Genomic DNA, 20,604 nt, shown 5'->3' with positions numbered 1-20,604 from the left:
AAGAAAAAGTGCTTTGTAAATTTCCCACTTGATTTTTAATTTTTCTGTGGCCGCCTGCAGATTATATATACGTGTAAAGTAGTGTTGCACTTGTACGGGTAGAAAATGTAATAGTAGAGGTGTAATGTATGTGGGTATGTAGTAGTGGTGCCTTAGTGATAATTTGTAGTGTTTTATATATTATATATAGTATAAAAATTCTGATTTTTTTAACAGATATATGATTTTACGTTATAAGTTATATAAGTTATTATATAACAATAACTGTTATAAATTATTATATTGTACTGTTAGTTTGTACTAAAACGCTTGATTTATCATTTAAGTGATTCATTCATAGTGCACCCCAAACAATTATACTCTATTCCTAGTAAAAGTTCAGAAATTTTTTTTGTTTTGTTTGATTTGTCCAAAAAAAGTTTTTTAAGTGACCCCAATACAGCAGTAATTACCATATTATACCAACGTTGCTTAATTATGAAGTTGTATACGGGATTTGTCACTATAAACTGACTTTTTCTAATATAAGCTATTTGCGGTGTGTTATATTTAATTAATTATTTACTCTTTTTATGCTGCTACCTGGCCGCTTTATTAGGCTGTGAGTATACGCACTTGTTTTGCGTGTTTGTTTGCTTATATTCACGAACGCTTGCGCCCAATTCTGCCGCTTTTTGCCTGTTTTGCTGGACTGTGTTTGTTTTGATACGCTACAAGAAAATATTGGTTTAGATTAGTGCATTTTAACCAGTGGGCGGCGAAACCAGGCGGAATATTGAAGTAAGCGTGTTTTCGTTTAAAGACAACTCAAAGTTAATTAGTTCATCTTGAAACCAGTGATTCTTATACTTTGTGCACTCGAGGTCACAACAACTTTACATGATTGTCAAGTGCGCCGCAAAACGTTTTTTTTTTCGAATTAACTTTTTGTCATAGTATAGCGGGCATACTGATATGCATGCGAGACTTAAATAAATACTGTTTATCACATAACTCGTAATAGTATGGTTCTAACCTATTTCCTTACCGTGTAAGAAATAAGATTGTCGAGGGAGAATATTCTCATGCCGCTAATATTTTTTTGATTTTATAAGTATTTTGATTTTTAAATCTAAAAAATGTTTGGGAACCACTATTTTAAGCGTAAATCGATCGATCTACTTTGGACTTCTCTGTTCAGATGTGTGTTTTTTTCGTTTTGGCTTTATGGTGTAGTGAGTCAACAAAAAATTGTTTGTTTAAAGGTTAAATGGCGCTAGTTGAACCGATTAAAAGGCTCTTTTTTGTTTTTCGAAATTGAAAATCCTTTTCCACTGATTTTATATCATTTTTGTTCTACTAAAACCGGACTTAATAGCAGTTTGTGTTCAAGAACAAGCCTTGCCATCCTACTAACGTGTTTAATGTAACATAATGCTTGCATCACGTGCACTAAAAAACTAACGACAGAATAACACATTTGCCGGTACAAGTTTTAACGTGACTGGTAAAACGCCTTTTACTACACTTTTTAAAATACACTGCATGTGTTATGTTGTTTGCTAGAAAGTATTGAAGCTAATTACTTTCACATTTTCCGAGCAATATAGAATGAAACTTCGAAGCATGATTTTTTCTGGCATTTTAATATTAACAATACAGTAAGTATTGACCTTTGTAAAAACTTAGATTTGTGAATAGCGAGGCCGAATTCGAAAAAAGTCTATTAATTAGTCTGTTTACAATGATTTCGAACGTAATTTAATACGAGAGTACATTTTTAATGCGATTGTGTATGTTTTTAACGCACTAGGGAAATGTTCTGTATACAGTGTAACTTTGAGACAGGTTTTGTATTATTTCTACTAAGCTTATCAGGCCTACTATTTGCTCTCGTAATTTTGGTCACCTTTTGTTAATTAATTATATATTACTTACTATTAAGGCCCGTTGTTACCTTATTGCGCAAAATTTTTTAGGCCAAGATACATTTATTCTATAGCTTATTCAAAAACTGTTCACAAATTTTCCCATAAAATATGTTACAGTAACTTTTGAATAAGTCTTACTATTTCTAAACGCGAACGTGCTCATTAAAGTTTTCCAAAGTTCGAAAACACTATACCAGTGTATACAAACTAATCAAATTTACGAGCTAAATGCGTTTTTTACATTTCTACTGCAATACCGACAACCCCCCTTGACCATTTCGTCAAACTAACCTATACAATGTTGTGTATGTTTGTGTGTGTGTGTGGAACAGCCTGGAGGTCTGCGACGAAAACTACCCGAGTTACGCGGGAAACATCACGATGTGTCCGGTGTGCGACGCAGACTGCGGCTACTGGAAACTAGGATCTACATGCCTGTCAGCGCAGGTAGGTTTAAAAGCGTATTTTCTTTGCGATTTTTAAACGCTTGTCGCTTCTTTTTAGTTGTTGATTTTGGACCTCGTGGAAACATATCGCAGGTTAATTGTTTCAGGATAACAATTTGCCTAAAAAAGGCACCATTTTGTATATCATACAGTTTGCCAAATCTGTTTTGCCAGATGTAACGCAACAATGTAGTATCTGCCATGTCAAATTTATATTTGTTATTAAAAACTGCCGCTAACAAATCGTAATCGATGTTGTCATTTCTACAGTGATCGTCAGTTCAGTTTTTGGACTCATAATTCCTCACTATCAGTACCGAAATATGTATTTTTACCTGTATGTTCCCACAAATGACTTGCCGCATTTGTTATAATGATACGTTTCTGCATTTGCAGGTGACTCACGTGTTCGACAACGAAGCAACGATATTCTTTGCTGTTTTCATGTCTTTATGGGGTAAGTTCGCAAATGTAAACCTATATATGCGCTGGCGATAACTTTGTTGTTTGTGTGAAACTGCAAAAAAGTTCAAGTAATGTTTTTCTCCTCTCAGACTAATAAAATCAGTGCTACAAAGGAAAAAAATGCAGATTTTAACTGTAGCGAAGTTTTAGGTGTGGAATTCGTCGCAATACACAAGCCGTTCAAAATGAAAAAAACGAGTCAAGATTGCGGCTATTAATTAAAGCAACTACCTTAAGCGTGTATTCTTGTAGCAGTGTCTATGATAATGTCTTGCATTAACAATCTTTGCCTCACTGTAGTTAACCTTACTGGTAAATAAAGCAATAAACGTGTTTTCATAACGATATTCGCCCGAAAAAGAAACTATAGAGTCCTGTAGCCTTCGGTTATATATAATTTTCCCTATCCCCAAAAAATTTTTACCAAAGTTCGCAAAATACAATTGCGCAAAATATTTTCTTTGAGACAATGTTATGACGTCTTTAAAAAGCGCAAATAACATAAAGAGCTAAAAAATTAAAACAAACTTATAAAAAACAAACAAGAAAATAACGCAAAAATGTCGGCGAACAACAGAGCGCGAAAATAAAAAAAATACTAATTTTTCTCACCAGCCACGATGTTCCTGGAATTCTGGAAACGCAAGCAGTTTCACCTGGCTTACGACTGGGACTTGGTGGACTACGACGAGGACCGGGACCTGGTCCGGCCCGAGTACGAGGCCCAAGTGACCCGGGAACGCCTGAACCCGGTCACGGGGCGCCGGGAACCTTACCTGGCCGCCAAGGACCGCTACACAAGGACCTGCCTGTCATTTACCACCGTTATCTTCTGGGTAAGGCTTGTGGAAGATTTTCGCTGTCTTTTTCGGGGTAATTAATTTTCAAAATTAAGATTTTTTTGACATGATAAAATTTGACCAACTGACGAAGTCTATTGACCATTACTTGCTGTCTTTTTTCGGGATAACTTTTCGAATCCAAGAATAGAAATATACAAAGACAATATTGAAGCAATCCTTTTATACAATACAAATACAATGATGATCTTATTGGGATAAAATATAACTATAATTTTGCTCCTAAACGAATTTAAATTTTTTTGTGAGATCTTATACACTTGGACGAGAACAAAATCATTTCTTTTCTCCATTTTAGGGTAGTTATTTGAATATTTTCGAAACTAAAATTTTTTATTATATGATAAAAAATTGGCCGACGAAATGTACTGAACATTACTGATTAGTAAGGATAGTTTGTCAGGTTCGTCAATTTGATCCCAATCCAATTGGATTGATGACGTTAAAAGTAAAAGGAATATTCAGAGTCAGACTTTGTTCGCTTTCTCGTCGTTTTCCAAGTAAAATTAATTTGATTAAATGATGGAAAAAATCACCTGTGTTTGTTGCTAATCGCAACATTTTATAAAAAAAAGTCTAACTCAGGCTTTTTGTTTCGTTTTTAGAGTATTTGGTTTTACGTATAAACTAATTAACTTATTAAAAATTATTGCTCGAGAATCTACGGGTTTAACAAATTCATCTAATTTTTGTCAATTGACTTTGTCTGAAAAATCAATAGATTTTAAAGTTTTTTTGTGGCTAATTTATATTTATTTTGAAGTTAATTGTGGCCACCATGCTTTAAAAAAATGTATTAAACTTTTCTTGCGACCAGTTTTGGCTATCTCGGCTTAAATGTTTACATTAGGGTATACTGACCTACCACTATTAGACGAACAAACAAATTATTAGCCTACAGTCAAGATACATAAGCTTATCTCACACACAACTGCTCTTATTAGTAGCCACAGTTTGTGGAGTACCTTACAGCAATTATGATTTTTTTAAAATATTTTTCGGTCCAAGTATGTTAAACAAATGAACTACAAACGTACATAAAGACTTTACCCCCATTTCCTTACGCACAGGTCCTCATAGTGGTAGCGGCCGTATTTGCCATCATCGTATATCGCCTGGTGATAGCTGCAGTGTTCGCCGCCAACGTTGACCTCTCCAGTCTGGGATCGCTCTCCCAGGTCGCAACTCCTTCAATGCTCACCACCATAACCGCCTCACTTCTATCCCTTATTATCATCATGTCGCTCAACTTTGTGAGTATTAAATTATTGACAGTGGTTTCGTTTGAATATCTATTTTATTATTATTATTATTTGAATTAACAACAAGCAGAACACCTTTTGTCGTGAAACAAATGGCTATTCCGACTGTTAAAAAGCAGAAGACGTTTTAACGTGGCACCATAACTATTCCGACTGTTAAGTTTATTTATCCTTTAATAAACGAATCAAATTCGAAATTCTGTGTACTTCTATTTAAACTTTTTTTCGAGATAACATAACTTTATTATTCTTTTTCGTTAGGTCTACGAGAAGATGGCCCTGATCTTAACGACCATGGGTAAGTTCTCCAGAAAAAAAGTCTTTTCCAAACGTAAAACTTGTAGCTTTTGTTATTTTTCCGAAGCTTTAAATTGTTTTTGTTTCGTTTTCTGGAGTAATTTGCGTAATCAGTGAGGACACTTACGAGAAAGCACTTTTTTTGAAGGATCATTTGACTTATAGAGAAATCAGGTGGCACTGTATAAAGACAAATTGCATTTGATTCTCGACAAGCTTTCGCACAACCGTGCTTCATCAGGTCAAAGTATAAATGAAAACAATTAAAATGCACGTAAAAGCACAGGCGCAAGTAAAAGGCGATAAGAATGGTATTAAAAAAATGGTAGTAAATGGCATTTGACTTATGAATAGGATAAATTACGAGCTACATGAGTAGCTCTAAAAATGTTTCCAAATAATGCTAAAAATTAGTGTTTCTCAACTTTTTGCGCAGCGACTCAAATACTAAGCGAGTGTAACAGCGAAGACTTGGTGACCCAATTATCTTCACTGAATTTCTTGTAAGCGAACAAAATGTAAGAAACTAGCATAAGTTAGTTCGAATTTATGCAATATTAGCCATGCCATGGTATTGCCTCCGCAAATTTAAGTATTGAAAAAATCTTGCCCAGAATCAATCTCAATAAATCTAGCCTTGTGACCTACTTCAGTCGGTAACCCAGCCAAACCAAACGGCGACCCGAATTCTTGACAAGCTTGGGACACGTCCCATGGGTTAAGAAACACTGGCTTGTATACATCACCAAAATAACAAAAATCATCGTGAAAATCCAGCTCTTTATTATAATGCTGCCGTCTGTCGTCAGTTGATCAGAAAAACCTTTGTTTTTTCATCAGAGCTTCCGCGGACGCAGATCGAATTCGAGGACAGCTTCACGTTCAAGATGTTCTGCTTCCAGTTCGTCAACTACTATTCCTACCTCTTCTACGTTGCCTTCTTCAAACAATCCTTTGCCGGTTACCCAGCCGACTACACTTACCTGTTCGGACAGTACAGATGGGACGAGGTAATTGTGTTGTCCTAAGAAAAATTTTCCAAACATTTTGGTCTGTGACCTCGCTTAGTTTATTGGATTTTCACAGCTGTTTGAAATTGACACGAAGAAAAAAATGTCGATTTCCGACTCTGCACGCGTTTTTTTATTTTCAAGTATGTGCAACTATGTAAAATGATTTGTGTTTTGCATTACGTTATGACATTTAAATACCGAAAGTTAGGAAAACACGTTATATAGCGATGTTAACACTTGGCAAAAAACGTAGGCCTTCTCGCTAGCCTCAAATTTATTGTACACCAAGAAGTAATTTCACTTTCAGGATTTTGTTATTTGAAACGTTTATTAACTTTTATGGAATGGTCGCAGCAGTATGTTCTAGAATAGCCGAGCCCCATGTCAATCGCTTTTCCCGCGATCAATGCATTTGCATGCTTTGGGGATGATCTATTTGGTTTGTCAGTCTTTCTAGATATTGCAAACTCGATTTGCATCTCGGTGTGTGTATAAATTCTGAATGGTCTTTACTCAGCATTAAAGAAAGTAATTTGCTTACATATTAAATAAAAATTCGCATCCCTGCCGGGACTCGAACCCGGAACCTCTGGATTAGAAGTCCAGCGCGCTAATCCATTGCGCCACAGAGACGACGTTTGTTTTAGTTGATTTTCATTTGGCCATTCCACATTAAAGCTATTCAATGTAAACCATATAGCTCAAATCCCCACGCGCAATCGCTACATCCGCTTTCTAAAGAAAACAACGATGTCTAAGCTATGCGACTACCGTGCTTACTGCCGCTGAGGGCTACTTGCAGTTCTTGATAAACCGATATAAACCATTACATTCGGTATGTGTATAAATTCTGAATGGTCGGTCACACAGAAAAACTTTAGACGGAATTATAAATGATGTAAAGATTTTTATCCGACTAAAAACTCTTGCCTGTCCTTCGCTTTCGTTAAATTGATATTTTTAAGGCAGAAATAATAACAAAGTTTTAGAAGACAAAAAAATTGTTATTTTTTTTATTTTTACCCCACGGGGTTCACCATCCACCATTCCCGAATTTCGAGATAAATTTTGCATATATATATATTTTTTTTAAAAAGAACTGTATCACTAAACAGAACTAGTAAATTAGCCTTACCCTTAGAACCCATCTTAACATTGCAGTGGTCATTTTTTTTATTGTTTTTTTAGTGCGACGCGGGAGGTTGCATGTACGAGCTTTCCCTCCAGCTAATCATCATCATGCTTGGCAAGCAGATTTGGAACAACTTCATGGAGCTCATGATGCCCTGGATCCTCAACAAATACAGGTGACAAGAATCAAAAATCACGACACACCTTGCTCGGCAAAATATTTTATTTCTAAACGATCACAATATCTTTATTTACGAAATGTGTTTTGTGTATTCAAAGGAATTTCATTGGCCAAACCAGCATTTTGAACTTACCCTGGAGTTTATATTTCTCCAACTAGTACATTTTTAGCATGTTAACAAGTTCGAACTTTGTCATAAATCTTGTTTAGATATAAGTAGAATAATCCCTTGGGGTGAAATGTGTACTGTACAATTAAACATTAAAAATCAGCAACACTTCAAGTAACTGTGAGTTTACCTAAAATAGTATATTATTTTTCTATACTACTTGTACCAAAGACAAACAATAAAAATCTGCTTGTTTTATTTCTTAACACATTTGTGTAGAGACAAAACGAACCAATATTCTCGAACATTCTTAGTCGTAGTAAATTAGTTAACCTGTTAGCTATATTTAAAATACATACTTTTTCGGCAGTCACTAAACCTTTTCTAAACACATATCATATGCCAACCATAAAAAATATACTGGGAATTTTAATGCCTTAAACAGATCTTTGGAGGATAATGGTTGGACATTGTAGTAAGATGTATTGAGAATATCAAAGCCGATACAGAAGTATTATCTTTTGAAACATTTTGAATATATCGAATAAATAAATAGATAACGTTTAAAATGATACCTACTTCTATATGGCCTTTGGTATTTTGACTACGTAACACGGATGTCTTTCGGAAAACAATAAATAAGGAACATTATTGGTGGAACAGTAAATTGGCTAGAAATCGCCGTCACTGTCTGTTCTAAGTACATTACTTTTTTCAACTCACAGGATCTACAAGTCGGCACAGATCTCGAATGAGATGACAGACAACGAGTACACCCGATGGGAGCAGGACTACGACCTCACTGCATTCCGGCAGATGGGACTCTTCTACGAGTATCTTGAAATGGGTGAGTCGATCAACTTTTTTTTATTCGAATTTTTATCGAGGCCGCGATTTTTGTATGATCTTTCGTTAGATAGTATACATTAACTTAAACATGCAATCGTACGTATACACAATGTGGATTTTGTTCGGTGATTAAGCTCTTCTAGAGTCGTACTGGCCAAAAATAAGGGCACCCATATACAGTACGCAAGATGCCATAACTCCAGTTGAGATACCCGGCCTTGCCCACGTATTACAAAGCTAGACTATATTTAAAGTTTACAATTAGAAGGCTATGTACCACTTTCAATTCTTGAATGTATGATCTTGATTTTAGCTCAATCTTTATTCTCTTATTACTCAGCATTAATGAAAGTAATTTGAGTATAAATTTAATAAAAATTCGCATCCCTGCCGGGACTCGAACCCGGAACCTCTGGATTAGAAGTCCAGCGCGCTAATCCATTGCGCCACAGAGACGACGTTTGTTTTGCCTGCTTTTCATTTGGCCATTCCACATTATAGCTATCTAATCTAAACCATATTGCACAACTCCCTGCGCGCAATCGCTACATCCGCCTTCTAAAGAAAACAACGACGTTTAAGTCATGCGACTGTCGTGCTTACTGCTGCTGAGGGCTACTTGCACTCCTTAATAAATCGATTTAAAGAATTACAGTAGGTCTTTAGTGAAAGCCGTATATGTCTTATTTAAGTCGCGTAAATTTGTGTTTTAACATGGACAAACCTTTACACAAACTCACGAGTGTTTTAATATAACCAAACCTTCACATAAATAAGTTTCTCTATTATTTAAAAACATTTTAGCCTGCGTTTCCTTTTAACTTATTCAATTTTTTCAGGGCCCTTTATTGGTAATAAACCTGAATTTTGTTGCTATGCACTTATACATGAAATTACTGTAGTAATGTGCAAGAAATAAACATGAAGCACAAATGTAAGGTTTACGCTCCTAAAGTAAACGAAAAAACGTCCAAAAATTAAACACATAAAAAATAAAGTTTTAAACTAAAATTAAAATAATTTAAATGAAGTTATCTTTGATTGAAAATAAAATAAATTGAACGTTTTTAACACTTTTGTTTCAAAAAATAAATTAATTTTAATTACTTTTTTTTACAATTTAATTTAAAAATACCACGTTTTTATAAGTGTCGCCTTCTCTGTTGTTTTCAGTTATCCAGTTTGGCTTTGTGACGTTGTTCGTAGCGGCCTTCCCATTGGCTCCCGTCCTCGCCCTAATCAACAACATCATAGAAATCAGACTCGACGCTAACAAGTTTATTTGCGAGCTGAGGTAAGTACCGTGGATGGGAAATTTAAATACTCGGCTCGCCTGATTGACGAGTTACTCGCATTGCTTCCTGGGTACTTGAATGCACTCTATGACGTCATTTGTGGATGTTTTAATCAAACGTTTTGCGTCGGCAAATAGTTTATTTATTATATTGATTGAGTGTAGCGTATACAAACGATGTACTGTTGCTGCTCTTTTAACTTACAAAATTTAGATTTTACTTAATTTACATTGAAAATGATTTCAATAGTATTTCTGTAGTAATATTTATTCTTAGCCCTGATGTGCGCAATAATGGTTGATTATTTACCAGTTCGAGTACTATTTTTCGGCTCGTCGCTTCCCGAATAAGTAAAACGAAACTTAGCTAGCCGTAGTGGCATAAGATAAACAAAAAGCCTTATCGCATTTGATTAAGTATCATACTTTGGAGCATAATGGTTGGAGGTTGTTGTAAGACGTAATAAGAATGTCAAAGCCATACAGAAGTGGGAATCATTTTAAAAGTTTCGAATAACTCTTTATTTATTCAACATCATTTTTCATTAAGGTGTTTCAAAAGAAAAAAGAGGTATCCGAAACGTTCAAAATGATGGGCTGTTATACTCTTACTACGTATCTCCATACTTTTGTGACATTATTATGTTGGCCAGCATTAGTTTAAAAAACTGAACAATTTTTTTCTTTTATAGGCGCCCGCTTTCGCAGAAAAGTTCGGACATCGGAGCCTGGTATTACTTACTCGATTTTCTCGGAACCTTGGCGGTCGTCACCAACGTAAGTGCCATAACTCTGCTTTCGTGAATCAACCATGGTCTTAGCACCAGTGTTTTTAAACCTTTTTTGAACCACGGAACAATTATGCAGTAAGTGTTATTGTCGGAACACCAAACGAAGGTTTATAATAAGGCAATAAAATAAACAACAGAACAACATATTTATCACTTTTAGTTTTTCCTCGTGCGATATCTGGGCGTGTTTAGATGACAGCCAATTGATATTCGAATTGTATTTGTGTATTGTAATAGCAGCAACAGGCCCACGAAATTACAAGCGGAATGTAACTTTAATTTTATGTTTTAGGCTTTCACGATCGCCATAACTTCGGATGCAATACCGAAGATGGTTTATTACTACGTCTATTCCGTCAACATTTACGGACAATCGACGCTTGTGGTAAGTAGACATGTAAAAAAATATTTAAAGAAAATACGTTAACGCTTTTCCACACTCACTTTTTTGGAAAAGGTGTGCTAGTATTGATTTTTGTTTGTTAAAGTTTGTAGCGGTATTACTATTCTAACTAAGGTCTGTTAGAAAAGAAAAAAAATACAGTTGTTATTTTAAAATGCCGCTTTTTATTTTTTTTTTTAAATGATATGCATGTATCATTGTATCACCTGTGGCCAAACTTTTTAGCTCTTTCTTTCGCAAGTGGCATTCCAAATTTTAGTAGTTTAATACCACGCGTAGCGTAAATTAACGTGTGTCGTTTGTTTGTTTAAACACGCCAGAGTACGCGGGCGTAAACACCGTGAGTTTTAAAATATGGCCACGAATTATGGGCAATATAAAGTTTAACAAATCTTTCTCTTATATAAACTAGTGTGACAGCCAAACATTGTTTCGGTTTGGTTATTTGAAGCAGTTACACTGTAATGTTACATCGTCCAGATTTTATGTACGTTATATTGGTGTTGAAGTATCCACCCTAAAGTATTTTTTAAAGTACTATTAAGTTGTTTTGTCAATGCCTGGTTTTGGTATAGAAATTCCAAGTATACAGGAAAATAACGTTGTTATGAGGTCGCTGTATATCGCTAAGGTTAACATGCCAAGAAAAAGCAATTCGAACCAAGCTTTAAAAACTGTCTAGTTGTCAAACCAATTTATATACGCACTTTTTTAATTATTTCAACCCATTGAAATTGAAACTTGACACAAATACAAGCGTAGATTTAATTGGTCAGCGCTGCGATGTGACGCGCATTGCGCTTCAACACGCCAATTTCGCTCACACTTACTCGTCGTCTCTGTGGCGCAATGGATTAGCGCGCTGGACTTCTAATCCAGAGGTTCCGGGTTCGAGTCCCGGCAGGGATGCATTTCTTTTTCTGTGCCCTTTAAGATGGGTTTTATTGTCCCTAAGAGTTTACTTTATCAAATCAAACCTAGTGATAGTTACAATGTGTGTTTACATTTATTAATTATAGCCCAATGTCGCAAGGTTTCTTGTTCGAATCCCAGTTAGTAGTCCTTTAACTAAATTTAAGAAACCCTTTTTTGAAAATTTGGCCTTTCATTTTACGACCGATTATTTTCTTTATAGGGGCTCATAAATCATAATTGTTTTTTGTTTTATTACAACTAAGCGGATTTTTGCCGTAATATTAAGTTGTCTCAAAACTATACCTTTATAATAGTACAACATTGCTTCTGTTTACCCAATGACCTAATTTTAGTTCGATTTTTGAGCAGCTGTATTCTCGTCTTCAGAACTTTAGTTTTTGCAAAATGTTATCACTCAAGTCCATGACTTGCCTTAAGTGCACTTAACTCACTGGTTTTAAATGACTTGACTTAACTTGAGTCTTTTAGACAAATGATTTGACTTGGAATTTTCTTTCTGTATACTGAGTTTTTTATTATTTTTTGTTTAGACATTGCTCACAATTAATCGCACGAGTTTACCAATTTTATTATTTTAACCTTTTATTTTAATGTCAATAACCTGACTTGAAGTTGATTGCTCTTATAATGACGTGACTTGGACTTCACCTGTTATTTATTCAAAAAGACTTGACTTGGCCTTATGTTATTTTTAAAATTACTTGAATGGAACTTAAGTCAATTTGAAATGACTCGTTTACAACACTGTGAATTAGTTGATTTTAAATTAAACGAAGTTAGTTTTTTCGGCTTGAACACTATAAAAAAACTTGGTTTAAGTTTAAAATTTAAACCTTCTAACTGGCCAAAACTTGTCGAACGAAAAGGCTATGTTCAAAGTCTGTGATAAGTTTTTCTTTTTTTAGGACAAATAAGTGTTACCCTTTAAATTATGACGCTATATTATCGCACGTCGCTTAACTTCCAATATTCACCAGGGCTACACGAACAACAGCTTGTCCTATTTCGATGTGAACGACTTCAGCAATATTAGCAAGCCGACCCTTAACCCAGATGGCTATACGGAATGCAGGTGGGTTAGAAGCAATCGTTTTACTCTTAGTCAAATGGTAAAAGATACAAGACTAATAATTTGATAAATTAAAAAGCTTAGGCACGTTACGTCGTTTTTTGTTTTCGAATTTTCAAGCGGACGATTTGCTAAAATATTTTTAATTCTTTTTGAAAAAAAACTTAAAGTATATTGATAATAGTTTATCTACGTCCTGTTTGCGTCACACCTAAAATAAAGTATATGCATCCAGGCACCGCCGCGGGAAACAAATTGTTTAAAAATATCATTTTAATTTTACTTTTATCATAAATGTCAACTAACCAAGTCTATTTTTTGGTAAATGTTTTCTCTTACCTAATTTCATTAAAGCCCTTATGGACCTTTTGCGGCATCGTATGCGCTACAGAAAATCACGAGCTATAAGCACCGCTGGTTTCCTCAACTAAGAAAATACTTTTGCTAAATAAAGTCTAAGGCGTCCTGTTTTCCATCTAAAAGCATCTGTTTTCTACACAGGTATCGCGACTACCGCGCCCCACCGTCGGCCCCCGACAAGTATTCGCTTACCCTGCAGTACTGGCATGTTATCGCCGCTAGGCTCGCCTTCGTCATCGTCATGGAGGTAGGAAAAGTTTGCCCTTTTTTTTAATTTTTCTATCGAACTGATATCCGATTATTTTATTCACTTATCCACCTAACAGCCTTAAAAATTTAACCCCTTTCTTATTTTTTTGAATAGACTATCTTGGTTTGGAAACTCTTTTTTGTTTAAGTGTTCCTATTTTTTCGTGTAGTTTAACTCACGTACTATACTATATAACAAAATTTATGTTTTTGTATAAATTTTTATCTCAAACTAATATCCGAAATTTGGAAGATTCTGAATTTTCGTCGATTATTATAAGCTAATTTAAATGCCTAGTAATGTATTTTTTTAAAGTTATTTAATATAATTCAGGTATAATTAAAATAGAAATGTCGTAAACAGCAGATTCTTAGATAACAAAATATTCCATAAACCGCCAGAATTAATCCGAATACACAATGCAAAAACGTCAATGCAAAAACAGCTTGTTTAAGAGTTAGATAAGAGAGTATATAAAGTAAACATATTTATTGAAACGTTACAATTAGGTTTTAAAGACCTATATTAACAAGTGGCGATAATTAAACGTTTGGGTGAATTATGTAAGTAATGCATTTATTTTTTCTGACCTTTAAACTTCGAGTGAAAACCAAGAACAAAATTTGCTTATCTTCTATTAACTTGTCGTTTGTATCGATTTTTACAGCACGTGGTCTTCATTCTGAAGCGTCTCATCGACTACTTGGTGCCTGACCGACCCTTGAGGCTGCGACAGCAAATCAAACGCGAACACTTCCTCGTACAAAAAATGCTCCTCACCGACGGTAAGTAACATTGTTTTATGCCCCAATATTTCTAGCATTATTAATTTTAGTAAATAACTATTTCTTGAAAATGACTGTGAAGTCAATAGGTCAGGTAAATCGACATCGTGTTAAAAAATACGTTTCAAACGCACTTTCATTATTTATCAGGTAAGGTCGGCCTTTTGTTTATTTAGGTTCATTATGCCCGGATCTGTAATGTTGTTTGAAAATAAATTCATTTATTATCAAGTAAAATTATTACTGAAAACGCATACGTGTAGAACAACTGGAATCTAACCCTTGTGAATTGCTTGTTTGATCGACAATAACGGCTTACTGTGTAGCCCAGTTAATGGAACGAGGTAACCGGAGGTCGTGAGTTCAAACCTTAACGCAGGCCAATTGTTTCTCTAGCAAGGCTTTCATGATATCCCTAATTGATCGACTGATTCGATCAGTCTGTTGAAGACCTACGGTTTTATTACTTAATAAAATTTCAATCACATGCCGGCCGTAATTTTATTTATTATTTTCTAACTATAATTATCAGCTTGTAACTTAATAAACAGCGAATGTACATTAGCGATTAGCTTTGTCTGGTCGGTTTAAATCAGTCGCAGCTAGTAATTATAGTAAAGAAAATGATAAATGAAATATAAGGATGCTGAAAAGTGTCATTCTTTGTCCTCTAACATTTATCAATGAATAATTCGATAATGTATAAACGAATGATATTAAAAAAAAGCATCAAATTTTTCATAACTTCGAAGTTTCCGTTATTTGCTTTAAAGGTGCATACTTTTGTCGTATTACGTTTTGGGTTGATTTTAATTTTTAAAAAGCTTCTCCGGTTCGCAAAATTTGAATATTTACCAGTCTGCTAAAAGTTAAGAATCATTTGTCTAACATTTATCAATGAATAATTCGACAAATTGTCTAACCTCTTCTTCTCCTCCACCTTGGATCAGATCCAGAGGAGCGAGCGAGTCTCCTGACTCCTCAACCGTCATCCGCCAGTCCATCCAAGAGCAAGGACGGACGCTTCTTCGTTGAAGACGAGAAGTCCGCATACGAAAAGCGGAACACGACGCCACTCTGATCGGGACTACCCCCTGTACTCTCCCTTACCGGGGCTTTTCCTTATGCACCCCGACCCCAACAAGTCCCGCGTTGCAGTTTTACTCTATAGGTTCCAAGATTCTACCTTGAGCAGTATTTTTTACCTTCGTCAGGTCGGAGTCGGCTTTTTAACATTTAAGCAACCTTATAAGATATTTTTTTTAATTTTTAAATACTTTTGGAAAGTTTCAACATGCCCAAAGTTCACACCGAATAAATTCGCCTGTTTTCAGGAAAATCGGACACATTTTAATATGATTTCCCTTAAATGCGCCTTAAAAACAATGCTTAGCTGCTTAAATTCGAATTAAATAGCAAACAGTGTCCTACCAAAACCTTTTTTCCGCAAACGGCATTTCTAGCTGCATAAAGATTGTGATCAAATTGCGTGAAGTGCGTGGTGTATCGCCATTCCAGCTACCAGTAAGGTGTATAAAGTAGCAAAAATGAGTAGTCCCGCTCAAAAAAGCGTTTATTCGGATATTGTTTCTACCCCTTAACACTAAAATATTACTGGTTTAAATGTTGTTCCGTCCCGCTGTGCATATAGACGTCATTTTCCCTTACACTGCAAAGCCGTTGTTATTTTTACACCTGTCAAAAAAACGCACTGAACAACTCTGTGCATTTCCTGAGAACCTTGAACGTTTTTAATCCACGTAAAGTTAGACTGCTGGAAAAGTAAATAAAATCCACGTAAAGTTAGACTGGAAAGTAAATATATTTCCCCTCGCATTTAATTTTTCTAAACACATGATAGGAGGCAATTTGAAGGATTGTTAAGGGCCTCTTTAAACTTAGATTCGGTTTGTTTAAATTAAAAAAGGTGCAAAAAATCAAAATAGACGAAACCCAATTATCAAAATAGACGAAAGCACAGAACGGCTAAAAATACATTTTAGTCGCCGTTTCAGGCTGTTTTTATGCTTTCGCCGTTTATCGCATGGGCAAGTGTAATTACTAGTGAAGAAGCAAATTTAAACTCTTGTTTGCTACCTTTACGTACCTTTAATAAACAGCTGATGCACATTAGCGATTAATTTTGGTCTGGAAAATGACTCGTATTATAACGCTACCTGTTCCTTTGCGTTCCCAACTACCCTTTTTCATATATCTTCAAGTTACAAAGTGCTTTGCGTGTTACTGGCACCGACGTTGCAAGCCGTTACAATTATTCGTTTATTAAAAGGCATGTTGCGAGCAAATTACAAACTTACCTTTACCACCGCAATCTTTAATTGATTTATAAGCGCGTGTAGCGTACGCAGCTTTATGATGGCTTAATGACGCTTTATGTTTTATATCTGTTTTGCGTTACGGTGATTAAACCACCTGCATTGATGATATTTTTGGTAAAAAACCTTCTGTGTCTTTCCGTTGTAACAAAACAAGCAATCACTTATCCACCTATGAACCTCAAAAGAATTTAATCATTTTCAGATTTTAGAAAGAATACCAGAAATAGATTTATTAGCCCTTATAATGAAACGTGTTTTTTTTGTTTTTTTTAATGGTCCTATGTTTTTCTGTGCAGTTTAACCCTTTACACGTACTACTATATACCATAATTTATGTTTTACTGTGATTTTTTTGTTAGGGTAAATTGTATGTTCATTTCGAAGCAGTAAAACAACCAAATTCCATTTTTATTATTTAGTATTTTAGGATGTAGTTTAGACAAAATTTGATTTACTGCGATTCCAAAAAGATTGATTAATACAGTGTCGTTTTACAATTTGGGTATTTTTGTTTGTTAAGTTTAAGCAGTTTTAAACAACGTCATTCAAAATCTCACATGTAATTATTAGTTCCTCATTTTTCCTTTGTGCATTTTCCATTGTTTCGCAAATACTTTTCGTTGATTACAAGAGTTTATTCACCATCTTCACGCGAAATAAAAATGAAAAAAGCGACGTTTGTTTGACTCGATCAAAGACTAAAGAGTGATATACTCTGTATAATATATATTATTTGTTATGCCTAATTGTCTAACATACAGTATATAAATGTATTACTTAGTTGTCTAATAACTATTGCTAAGATATGTGGCATGCAAAACAAAATGACACGATTTGCAACACAGGCATATAGGTCTAAGCACTTTTACCATTGAAGACAACTTAGTGTTGGTACCCTTTGCTTCTCTATAACAACAAATCTCGCGGAACTATCCGCTTATGAACGTTTGAAGTAGCTGCGTTGTAATAACAATGTCCTCAGTTGGGTTCGAGAGGGATCTCCTCATACACGCTAGGTGTCAGCAGAGGGAGCCTCACATATCGTCATCGGACTCACAAAAAATTTGAGAAATTTAATCTAAAAACGTAGCAATTTTACCTTCATTTGTGGCGCGTAGGCTCAACGATTTGCCTACGCTACGCCGAACGCTCAGCGCTGGTTTTATTTTACTTTCATTTTGTTTTCTTCGGCAAGACTTCCAGCGCCTTTTTCGTATTGCTTCTCTCGCAGCACACCGCTATAGGCACAGACGCACGCAGAGATGTTTCGACAACTTGAAAGTTAAATATAACTTATTATAGCCCGTTATATTGACGAATGAGTCCTCGTTGCAATAAGATGTTGCAAATAAAACACACCTGACACATTTTCAATCGCAATTTTGTTCGTACGTGCGATAAAAATATAAATTTTATTCTCTATAAAGGGTTAAACAGCGACAGACAATTAAAAAATGGAACATGCTAAGCAAAGTTCGTTTCATTTTGCCCTTAAAACGCTTTAAACTTTTTCCGGGTGTGTTTTTCTACCAGCGGCCGGCCGTACTGTAAATCGGCGTTTGGCGTGTTAAGCTTTTAGTGTAAGTAGCAAAATTAAATAGTAGGTTCGCTTCGAAGATACTTCCGACCAAAGTATTTGCTCTACAAATCCCACCTTGTATAGGGTGAAGAGGTTGATCGTGAAAGTAGTTCATTTTCTGCTTTTATATTAATCCGGATATAACGCATTTGTGTGCATACATAACGTGCCCCATGACCATTAAGATATTAATCAGATCAGTCCTAAGCTGCTTTAATTGGCACTCGTGGGTAAACAAAGTAAGTGACGTTTAGGCGTCAAAAATATCGTAGACTGGCGAAAAAAGAAACTTTCAAACTGCATTATGATAGTTTAAAAAGTGACCAGGCTTACAAGCAGTCAAAGAGCGACTTCTGTTAATGACAACACGACTTTAAAATGCAAGTATAAGCCTATGTTTTTAGTTGTACGTGTGTATTTTCTAAGAGAATATTTTATTATGTCAGATCAGCAGTTTAAAAAAAATTTGTATTTTATCTTTAGGGTCCCAGTAAATACCATGCAATAGATATTTTTTTTGGAAGAAATTCAAAAATAACTATAGATTGACAATTTTATTTTCGTCGTTCGGTTGTTATATTGTGGCGAGCAGGTCTTCTATACCAGGGGTCGGCAACCTTTTTCCAGTCGCGGGCGAAAACCAAACTCAGAAAGGTCTCTGCGGGCCGCACAATTTTGAACTTAAGAAGTAAAAGTGTATGTGAAATTGATTTGTGTCCAATTTGTCAAAGAGGCGGCGGGCCGGATGAATTACATCGGCGGGCCGGATGAATTACATCGGCGGGCCGGATGCGGCCCGCGGGCCGTAGGTTGCCGACCCCTGTTCTATACAATGAGCGCTATTTAGCAAAGTGAAAGCGACTAACCCGATGTAAAGCAAAGGCTAACTTTGAGAAGGTTTAAGCAAACGCTACTGACGTGGTTGTAGAAATATGACAAAATGTTCTTATCCTACATGTTTTTTACATTAGGAATGTCTTTTTAGACCGTATAGCCCTAACTAAACGTAAAAAAAACTTGAAAGGTCAAAAGGATTCTCTACTGTTTGATTGGCGAATTTAATTTAGTGCATTTTTTGTACGACATTCTCTTACATGTGCGATAAAATCGAAATTTCTACCGTTATTTTTATAGCCTAAAACCGTATTACCTTTCTTGACTTAAAACCGCTTTAATAGCCGGTTTAAACTCTCTTTTGTAGTTGCTTTCAAGAAAGATTAATAGGTTCTGTATTACACGCATTGCTGCGTTTTTCTACTTAGCTAGCAATGGACGGAATCAGTTGTCAGAACGTGTCCGCTTACAATCCAGAAATGGCCAAGTTTCTTTTTGTTTGCGGTAAACAGCAAATCAAAAAGCGGCGGGACCCCAAAACAGCCTCTCTCTACTTTCACGAAAGCGTCGAAATCTGCCACAAACTGGTTAAAACCGGTTTCGAAACCGAATCAGCGGCTATCCTAAGAAACATCAGGGTTCGTGGCCTGCAGTTCCTCGCCGACATTTACTGGTCGATGGGCGACGAGGAAAGCACAGCCAAGGTGGTTCTGGAAGCTTTGGAAGCAACGCGAGATTCGCAGTCTGGTTTGGTGAAAGACGCAGCCGAATTCGGCGAAGCGCAGTGCTTTTGCTTCAACACCAAAGCAGTCAAAGCCAAAGGAGACTGTTCAGACAAGTTGCATAGCAACACCAGCTGCGTGTCACGCCTGACCGCCACCGTAATGCGCATGTGCGGCGGGGTGCATGGAGACCGCAAGGTGGCGCTGAGGTACGCCAAGATGGCGTTGCGTTTCGGCAAAAGCTCTGGGCGCGAATGCAGAGCCGCCATCTTGGTGGCCGTGGGCAGGCTTTACTTTAATCTGGGGCTTCCCCGCAAGGCCACAAAGTACCACAGGAGGGCGCTAAGCACGCTGCAGAGAGAGGCGAGCGAGGGATCTAGTTTGTCTCCATGAATATATTAGATTTTAGTTTTTAGCTTTAAAGTATTTTAAAAACGCTTTGTTTTAAAGCAGTGTTTTTTCATACTAGGCGCATACCACCTCATACAGTGGTTCTCAACCTTTTTCATCTCGTGAACACTTTTAACTACTATTGAAAAGTAAATTCCCCTTGGGAAAAAACACTTTTAAATACGTCAATATAAAATAAATATCACCTCTATAAAATTGCAATATTTTAATAAGCTACGAAATATTTAGTAATCAACTACTAAATGATGTTTTGATAAAAGCAATATAAATTGTTGCCAAGCACGAAGAGCGCTTTGTGACGTCCGGTG

General features: G+C 35.8%; 1 protein-coding gene and 3 non-coding genes across 4 annotated transcripts in view; 2 read left to right on the top strand and 2 right to left on the bottom strand.

Moving 5' to 3' along the window:
• Positions 1–17,425, top strand: part of LOC146167083 (anoctamin-5-like) — a 40,339-nt gene extending 22,914 nt beyond the window's left edge. Inside the window, exons 10-24 of the mRNA XM_083390835.1 lie at positions 2,243–2,357; positions 2,753–2,813; positions 3,437–3,657; positions 4,752–4,934; positions 5,205–5,241; positions 6,081–6,250; positions 7,442–7,560; positions 8,400–8,521; positions 9,697–9,817; positions 10,510–10,594; positions 10,901–10,993; positions 12,925–13,019; positions 13,518–13,623; positions 14,294–14,411; positions 15,362–17,425. Coding sequence (XP_083246961.1) covers positions 2,243–2,357; positions 2,753–2,813; positions 3,437–3,657; positions 4,752–4,934; positions 5,205–5,241; positions 6,081–6,250; positions 7,442–7,560; positions 8,400–8,521; positions 9,697–9,817; positions 10,510–10,594; positions 10,901–10,993; positions 12,925–13,019; positions 13,518–13,623; positions 14,294–14,411; positions 15,362–15,492 — 1,777 coding nt within the window. The 3' untranslated portion in view covers positions 15,493–17,425. The remainder of the gene's footprint in view (positions 1–2,242; positions 2,358–2,752; positions 2,814–3,436; positions 3,658–4,751; positions 4,935–5,204; positions 5,242–6,080; positions 6,251–7,441; positions 7,561–8,399; positions 8,522–9,696; positions 9,818–10,509; positions 10,595–10,900; positions 10,994–12,924; positions 13,020–13,517; positions 13,624–14,293; positions 14,412–15,361) is intronic.
• Positions 6,813–6,886, bottom strand: Trnar-ucu (transfer RNA arginine (anticodon UCU)). Its single transcript has one exon. It is a non-coding gene; the product is annotated as a tRNA-Arg (tRNA).
• Trnar-ucu (transfer RNA arginine (anticodon UCU)) lies at positions 8,906–8,979 on the bottom strand. The gene has a single exon. It is a non-coding gene; the product is annotated as a tRNA-Arg (tRNA).
• Trnar-ucu (transfer RNA arginine (anticodon UCU)) lies at positions 11,847–11,920 on the top strand. Its single transcript has one exon. It is a non-coding gene; the product is annotated as a tRNA-Arg (tRNA).
• Positions 17,426–20,604: the final 3,179 nt, after the last annotated feature.

This window comes from Ascidiella aspersa, chromosome 1, assembly GCF_963924565.1.
Source record: "Ascidiella aspersa chromosome 1, kaAscAspe10.2, whole genome shotgun sequence".
NCBI classification, from domain to species: domain Eukaryota; kingdom Metazoa; phylum Chordata; class Ascidiacea; order Phlebobranchia; family Ascidiidae; genus Ascidiella; species Ascidiella aspersa.
The sequence above is the reverse complement of the archived record's forward strand: the minus strand, read 5'-3'. Positions and strand labels throughout refer to the sequence as shown.